The sequence below is a fragment of the Oreochromis aureus genome, linkage group 23 (genome assembly GCF_013358895.1).
Source record: "Oreochromis aureus strain Israel breed Guangdong linkage group 23, ZZ_aureus, whole genome shotgun sequence".
Taxonomy (NCBI): Eukaryota; Metazoa; Chordata; class Actinopteri; order Cichliformes; family Cichlidae; genus Oreochromis; species Oreochromis aureus.
In genome coordinates, this window is record NC_052963.1 from 39,199,696 (window position 1) to 39,208,382 (window position 8,687).

The 8,687-nt window shown below is 43.4% G+C and overlaps 1 protein-coding gene across 1 annotated transcript; it reads left to right on the forward strand.

Annotated features, from left to right (window-relative positions):
• Window positions 1-280: 280 nt before the first annotated feature.
• myoc (myocilin) lies at window positions 281-7,746 on the forward strand. Its single transcript, XM_031753895.2, has 5 exons — window positions 281-1,874; window positions 4,629-4,694; window positions 4,771-4,863; window positions 6,312-6,523; window positions 6,611-7,746. The coding sequence occupies exons 1-5, from the start codon at window positions 1,379-1,381 to the stop codon at window positions 7,190-7,192; spliced, it is 1,449 nt and encodes a 482-aa protein (XP_031609755.1). The 5' UTR covers window positions 281-1,378; the 3' UTR covers window positions 7,193-7,746.
• Window positions 7,747-8,687: the final 941 nt, after the last annotated feature.

Here is an 8,687-nt window from a genome sequence, read left to right on the forward strand (position 1 = left end):
TTAATTTAAATTATTGGAAAATATTAATGAAATTAATATCTAACAATACCGCATAAAAGAAAAGTTGATTTTAAGCATATTGTACCCTATTCATCTGTTCATCCATCTTTCCAGCCAATCGTTGCTTTGATAAAGGTAAATGTGTCAAGTAAGTATTACCAGAAGCAGTATTACGTGCACATGCAAGTAGTATTTTCCGGGAACTGCATGTCTTATCTTGTTTACTTTCTAGCTGACCGGCTCTCCTTTTCACTCTTTTCCCTTTGGCATCCCTAAAGTAGACGATTTAGGCATCAGAGTGACCTGCCAGGTCAAGAACTGCGAACATAGAAAAGTAAGGAGGCATGAGAATAAGAGGAGTAGGAAAGGAGCCAGGAGAGATTCAAGAAACGCAAACAAAGGCAGGATATGAAGGTAAGCTGAGAGCTGTAAAGATTAGTTTAGACTGGAAAGTATGTTTATCTGCACCTGGAGTGTTTCTCTTTCAGATCTTTTATTCTGGCTCTCCAAAGTGATCCTTGTATCTGATAACTGTAGGAGTGAGTCACTACAGGCGCTACAGGCAGTGTGTCAGAAAAGACAGAAACAAATCCACTCAGGCAACAAGTGACAGGAGGAGTGCTGGGAAATTTCACTCACGGGGATCAACGTCAGGTATCCAGTTGTCAAAGGACTTATAACCTTCGACCACTCGTGATGACGGCTCTTTCTGGCCGATTGCATCACCCCGTCCCCCCCTTCCAATATGAAAGGGAACACTGTCTTCTCAGAAGGTAATTGTATCCAACAAGGACAAGCTTTCCCCTCTATTATTGACCAAAATGTCAAGCAAATCTCCTTAGACACACAGGATGAGGCATATTATTGGAGGCTTTTACACAATAAAAGGTATAATTAAAACAGTAATTAAAAATAATGAAAAGACAGCAAGCTGTAACGTCTGATTCCTAAATCTGTAAGCATAAACAGCTTGTGCACAAATGAGACTTTTTTTTCTCAAAACAACCAGTATTTCTTTACTTTCTTTTTCTTCCCTCCCTTCTCTTCCTCCCTTCTCCACACCTCTCCTCTCATCTCCTTTTCAATTCCCTCCTTTCGTCCCCTCCAGAATGTATAAATATCTCTGAGCTGTCGGGGGAGAGCTCAGTGTTGCAGACCTGTTTATAGAGGAGAGACAGAGGAGAGAGCAAGAGTGGGAGGAGAGGGGCAAGACTGCAGAAATAGAGGAAATACCTGAGGGAAGACTTAAAAAAACAAGAAGAAAGCCATCAGTTGAAATTAGGAGTTAGTAAAGGTTTAGAGGATAATTCCACAATAAATCCAAGAGTGGGCAAAAGAAAGAAAAAGTTTTTAGAGTTAACTGTGAGTTGTCTCAAACATGTTCTTTCTACTCTCATTCTGTTTATGCGGTCTTCTGATGCGAGGTGAGGCACAGGACAGAGCTACTCTGTGGAGGGGAAATGACCGAGGTGGGCGATGCCACTACACCTTTACCGTTCCTAGCCCTGTTGAGTCCAGCTGCCCACAAATTGGAGGTCCGGAGGTGGAAGGACTGAAGGCCAGACTCAACCTGCTGGAGGTCCTGGTGTCCCAGCTGAGTGGAGGGGATTCTCGGCTCCCAGGGGTTCAACAAGGGTCTGGAGCCAGAGCTCAGTCTGAGCTGCAGGAGGCACTGAACCGGGCCGTTGGAGAGAGGAACCTGCTGCAGAGTGAAAAGGAGCGCCTAGAGAGGGAACTGAATGGACTTCAGCTTCGAATGGAGGAGATGAGGAGGGAGACAGAGAGGCTGAGGAACAAACCCTGTCCTCAACAGACACCCATGGTCCCACCCAGCCCCACTCTGCAGGACAGGGTCTCAAAAAGACCTGGTAGTGGTAAGAGAACCACCACATACTTTACGTGCAATGCTTAATAACATTTCCCAATAAAAAAGAATATTTATACTTGACAAGATCCTATTTTTATCATCAAATTAAAAGGATGTTATAGAAATCTAGACAGGTCATTTTATATCTACGCCAGTAATTAACATGCACAACAGAAGGAGCTACTGTCTGCACACAGGCTGTCTTTTAGGTGAAATATATAATGAGCAATTGAGTGAAGAATATTGGGTGCATCAGAGCAGCGAAGGGATGACACAACAAATTCTTCTATTTAGAGCTGCACAAAATACCAAAGCACTGCTCATGCATGTGGATCGTGTGGAAGTCTGTTTATGGTCACTGCTCAAATCCTCTTAGAGTAAAGGTAAAAAAACAACAACAAACTGAGTTCATGTTTTAATGATCCACACCTGTTTGCATGCTGTTAATGTTTTGGTTGCCCCTTTAGTCCGCAGATACACTCAGCTCAGGTTTCTCTGCTTCCCACTTCCTGCACTGCATTTAGGGATGATAAACACGCAGCCCAGAGAGGGTCAGCTTAGTATTTATGGGCAGAGGTTGCTTTCTTTATGACTGGTGTTTCCCTCTGCATGGGAAGCAACGTGCGAATAGCTCTGCTGGGGAGGGAAGGGGGACTGAAATGTGATGCACTCTCTGGAAGCGGTTGTTCCTTTGCCCAGATCTCATCTGAGGGCTTTTGATGATAGCTGGTGGGCTGGGATTGTTGGGGATGTGGGTCTGTGGCCAAGAACAGGGGTTAGAGGGCTCCACAGAGCTTAGAAGTTATCTTAGAGCCACTGAGGTTATAAGTGGCCAAACACAAGTATAGCTGACACGGCCATAATCTTGTTGGTAAGCACCCTCTTCTTTTTTCTAAGCCATCACTCCGTCCACCCTCCTGGCTCTCGTCGAGAGTTTCTTTAAAGGCTGAGATTGCCATCAGCAGTAAATCCTGCTTTTCTAATTCCTGCCAGACATCCCTACTCCCTGTGCATCAGGAGAGCTTATAAGCTCTATCTCCTGCATACTCCAGGTTATCTGCTGAGCTCCTCATGTTTGCACCTGCAGACTGAAATACACAGAGAGGCTCCCTCAGGGTGACAGGCAGATGTCGAATAGATCAGAGTCTGAGGAAGACATGCAGGAGGAGAGAAGAGATAAATGTCAAACCAGGTTGTATTTAGGAGTAAGGAAACTCTGACAGGAACATTTTTTTTATTGTTTACAACCCATGCAGTGGTTATGATCTGTAGTAGTAGTTGCCACTCAAAATATACGAGCTGCACTGTGTAATGTTATTCTAGGTCTTATAAAAAGATATTCACATAGAATTTACACTGGAAGTGATAACACAAACAGAGAAGAAACTGCAATTTTCTTTTTTAAGGTAGACAGCTGAACTAAGATCCCAAGAAAATCGAAGTTTACAACTTGAAAATGGTGGAAAATCGATGAAGCCTGTAGAAGACCAGCAGTTGTAGAGGTCAGATTTATATAGAAAAAGGTTATTTTAGTTTTAAGTCACAGGAGAGGAATAAACACAGTCTGCTTCATCGTCTTTTAGAAAAGTTTCTTCAACTTCCTGAATGTGCAGCCAGCAGGATTTGCAGTAGTAAATAATATTTGCAAGATGCCCCAGGCGCAGGGCTTCACATGCAACAGGTAGAGGGACTGCAGCTTAAGAAAATCTGCTGTATGGTATACTTTAAACACTAACTCATGATTATACAGGAAGAATAAATATCCAGATGCAAAATGTTTACAGCAGCAGAGCTGAAGTCTGTTAGCTGGGGTCAATTAGACTCCTCCGTCCTCACATAAATCCTCCTGCGGGAAATTAATGAGGTTTATGGTATTTTACTCAGTGACATCCCAAACAAAGAGGCAGGATATGAGGGCCCATATGGCAATCACTGCCATACACACCAGGGAAAAGACAGTAGGAGAATGTGGCTGTTTACCTGTGATGATGATAAATGGCTGTTACTCTGTGGGACTGTCCTTAGAGCAGAGGCAGACATTAAACTTCCTGCTACAGTTAAATCACAACTGGTGCTTTTGCTTTAAAAACCTTTAATTTTGGGGAACATTTTTTTTTACAACCCAACTGTTGTTCGTCATTTACCATCCTTCTTCCCGTCTTTATCATAAATCAAGATTAGCTTCCAGATGAAAACGTTCTCTGCATCATTAGGCTCGATTATGAACAGCACGGCTTTCACATGCTCACACTCATTCAAGTAGTCCCAGAGGACGGCCGTACCCAGACATAGACTGCGTATCGGTTTTTTTTCTTTTGTAAACATCACCATGTTTACGTCTTCAAGTTTCTGAGGGGTACACAGTTTGCAGTTATTGTTTGACATTGTTTAGGTTTGAGGATTTCATGAAGGAGAGAAAAGGAGAAGAGAAGAGAAGAGAAGAGAAGAGAAGAGAAGAGAAGAGAAGAGTGATATAGGGGAAGAAGAGCAAAACCGGTGGTTTGAAGTTGAGCTGACGGTGGGGTGGAACGGGGTGTCGAGTGTGTTGACTTGTGTGTTATGTATGTGTGTGTTATGGTCGGTCAATCTACCGACTGTCTGACTCCAGAGCAGCTGGGAATCCATTTAGGGGTGTTTCTTTTCTGCTGTCAGATTCCCTGCTGTCATTGATGCCATAGACATATTTGGGTATACATAAACTCTCTCCAAGTTGGTGCGGGCTACAAGAAAAGTGTGCAATGATGTGCCTGTCTGTGTTTAGGGTTGAATCCGATGTCTCACCTCATGACCAGACCCAGCAGGCAGGGAGACAGCAGCAATTTGAGAGGTGAGATGACTTTTCTGCAGAACGTTCACTGTCTCCTGTATCTTCTTCAGCTCACCGCAGGTCTCTCTCTGTTCAGATTCAGCATGGCAGTATGGAGCTCCGGGCTTTCAGGAGCTGAAAGCTGCGGTGACAGAGGTACCCGCTCCAGGTGGCAATGAGGACAACACAGGTATTTGGATATGTTGTGCAGTACTGAACTGCTAGTTGCAAAATGGAGTAATGGAAACAAATATTTTACAGTTGTACAGTGGGTCATTTAAAAAGTGGTTTTCTTTAAAATAACTTACTTGTTCCTAAACGGGACCCCTTGAACATGTTTGTGTCTTTTGAAGAGTTTTAATACCACAATACTTATTATTTATTTCACTTTTATTGTTTTTTTTTTATTATTATTTGTTCTCCTTCTGTGTCATTTTTATCTCAGTGAGCTATTATTTAACTTTTCCACCTGATATAAACTATATTGTTATAGGTTGTGTTTAATGTTTTGTCTCCTTTGGTATAATATTTTAAATTAACTTATGAGATCCTGGTGTTGGGAAAATATCTATCTAGTACAGCATATCTTGTGCACCACTTTTGTGAGACTCTAGTCTAATTAGCAGGTATGTGTATCTGTGTAACACACCCATACAGATTATACTGTAGATTACTAGAGGTGATATTGTAGCACTCTACCCTCTCATCCTCTCATCCCGACATGGTCACTCCTGACTCCAGAAAAACACGGTGCTCAGAAACCAGTGGATGATGTCACCATGACTACGTTTTATATGGTTTATAGTACAAACACACCAGTACGACCCTTTAACGTGTCCAGTTTTTACAGCTCCTACTTCCCTCCCTCCCTTCACCCTCCTCCCCGTGCATCCATCTGACTTGCCAAACATGACACTCACCCCCCCACCTCTGCTGACAGTCTCAAAGCAAATACTACTATTAATACTGGGGCATTTGGGGTGAGAATACCACAGTCATGCCTGTCTGTAGGTATGAGCGCAATCCTGAGTTTCATATTTGTCTCCTAAATGTAGAGGGAAAGCACCTCTAGCGATGACACGCTTGAACCTTCCCAAAGCCACGTCACCGCTCATTTCGGAGCTAGTTTTTTTTTTCATGGACATCATGAAAATACACATGTAGTCAACACAGATAGTCATTTGATCTCAGATGAGGCTACGCTAATGGGTATATTTATAAGACATACTCCTATTTAACCTTAAATCCAGCTTTACTTCCTGAACCTGAGAGCAAGGGTGTATTTAAGGAAGTGGTAAATATACAACCTGCCTTATCGTTTTCCAAATAAGAGAAGCAGAGAGTTCCCGCGCAGGATGAGTCGTACTACAGCTGCTGCTGCTCTGGTCATGGTGACTCAGGCAAAGTTGGACTTAACAGAGTTGTCGAGTTGCGTCTCCAGACCTGTTGTCTGCTTCCATGAGGAGAAACTGTGACCTTGATCAGATTCCTGTCATCACCCCTCAGTCATGCGCATGTAGATCTCCTTGTTTGAGTCACTGTAATTGATCCTATGGCCTAAATGTTTAACTATCAGGGAACATTTGTGTTTTTTGAGAAATAATAATCTGAGGTGTTTTCTATCCTTCCTGTTTGCAGGATGTGGGGAGCTTCTTTCAGTTGGTGAGCCAGTAACTCACAGGAAAGCTGATAATATAGCGGGTAAATATGGTATTTGGATGCAAGACCCTGAGGCTGTTTCTCCTTATGGACCCAGCATGCTCTGGCGCATTGATGCCATTGGCGCTGAGGTCAGGCAGATGTTTGGGTATGAGGACTTGGAGCAACTCTCTAAAGGCTTCCCATCCAAGGTAGGTGTCACATGGTTGATGTTCAGGATGGAACACATCTTTGATCTTAATTAAATCTTGATTATTGTTCTTGTTTCCCCCTGGTAGGTCCTGCTTCTGCCGGAGTTGTTAGAGAGCACTGGTGCCACTCTGTATAGAGGCTCCCTGTATTATCAGAGACGCAACAGCCGCACTCTCATCCGATACGACCTGGCTTCTGAGAGCGTCGCAGCCCGCCGTGAACTTCCTCACGCTGGCTTCCACGGCCAGTTCCCATACTCCTGGGGAGGCTACACCGACATCGACTTGTCTGTGGACGAGAATGGGCTGTGGGCCGTCTACTCCACCAATAAGGCCAAGGGAGCAATCGTTATCTCACAGCTGGACCCAGAAAGCCTGGGGGTAAAGAAGAGCTGGGAAACCAACATCAGGAAGAACTCTGTGGCCAACTCTTTCATCATCTGCGGCAAGCTGTACACCGTGGCTAGTTATACATCTCGTGAAACCACCATCAACTATATGTACGACACCGAAACCAGCCAGGGGAAGAACCTGGCCATCCCCTTCAAGAACAAGTACGGCTACAACAGCATGATCGACTACAGCCTGGCTCAGAGGAAGCTCTTTGGCTGGGACAACTTCCACATAGTGTCCTATGACGTCAGGCTTGGGCGCCAGCAGGCCAACTGAGGCCAGCACGAGAGTGACTGCTGAAAAGTGACATTTGCTTGGCTGTTCCCGCTTCAAAGACTCACAGCTTTAGAGCATGAGTGGCAGCAGTTGTTAGAAACCTAACACCTTCAGTATCCATGTGTAGAAGAGCCTAACTACCAAACTTAAAAGTGAGATGAAAACATCTGAGGAACAGTGTCCCAGGCAGGTCTGCTTTTTTCCTCCGAGGTGAGAGGAGCTTTGGCTGTGGTATGGTCCACAAACATGTTTTTAGAGGAATTATTTTTGTACCGCCTTTAATCCAGATGTATAATTTTGTTGTTTTCTTGTTAAGCTATGTATATTTGAGGTTGAAAGAAAAGAACACAGAATTTTTCTATGTGGAATTAAAAAAATATGACAAAAACTCCTGTGGTACTACATACACCCTTTACAGTTGTTTCACCAGTCAACATCTTTTATCAAATAAACTGCTCTCTTACTTACTGAATATTGCATGTACTTGTACAATGTAGTCAACATAATGATGTAATGTTCAAAATCATCATGAAATAAACCTGAATTACAAAGTCTGAGTGATTATTTGTCATCTTAAGATTTTGAGACATTCCATTTTTTTGAAGAAAAGCCATCCATTTAATGCAATTTTATTGCTTTTTAGCTATTAAAACTAGATTGATCAGAATAATTGTTTTTCTTTGTTTTTGATCAAAGTATTGCACATGCTCAATTAAACGTCAGGGGTATAAATCTATCCAGGTAGGGAGCAGAAACCAGTTCACCTTTTCACCTTTGTTTGGTGAAAACAAAGGTAAAATGGAAAGGCAACAAGAAAACCCCCAAAAAGAGAGATGTCCTTATTCCTCCTGCCATTTTTTGATAGTGTCTTTGTTACTACTGGTAGAATGAGAAGGTACCTGCAGCTCATTCAGGTTTGCGGTCTCTCCCAGCACAGTTTCAAGAGTGTGGAGAAGATACCATGAGACAGGTCTTTTATTGCACCGTCTTCTCACAATCCAGGACCGTGCAGCTCGACTGGCATGCCCCACCTTCTTCCAGCTCCCCCAGGATGACACATACATAGGCACTGCAACAAAGTTTGTCGTCTCTCCCAAAACATTCTCAAGAGTGTGGATGAGATAAGAGGAGATGGGGTGTTACATGAGGGCACCTGGACAGGGCCGCATAAAGACCAGCATCTGCTCCTTTGTGCAAGGAAGAACAGAAGCACTACCACATTATGTCCAGCGGGCTACTGGTGGATATTTCCGACTAAACAGAAACTGATTTCATAAGGGTCTCATCGGGTTCTGCAATCCTTCAGTGGGACCTGTGTTTACAGCTGAAGATCATGCAGCTGAACTGGTATTTGCCAGAAAACACCAGTGGTCACATCTGATGCTGGTGCATTGTCTTCTTCACGGATGAGAGCATTTGATAGACGTAAATAAGATGTCGCATGCCAGTTGAGCTGCCTCTCGCCACTTTCATTTGTACCAAAGCCGGTAGAATT

What these genes read in the sequence shown, in the direction of transcription:
- myoc (XM_031753895.2), top strand. Translation starts at nt 1,379, where the DNA reads ATGTTCTTTCTACTCTCATTCTGTTTATGCGGTCTTCTGATGCGAGGT. An exon ending in CTCAAAAAGACCTGGTAGTG is followed by an intron (nt 1,875 to 4,628) that starts GTAAGAGAACCA and finishes GTCTGTGTTTAG; the next exon opens with GGTTGAATCCGATGTCTCAC. An exon ending in AGACAGCAGCAATTTGAGAG is followed by an intron (nt 4,695 to 4,770) that starts GTGAGATGACTT and finishes CTCTCTGTTCAG; the next exon opens with ATTCAGCATGGCAGTATGGA.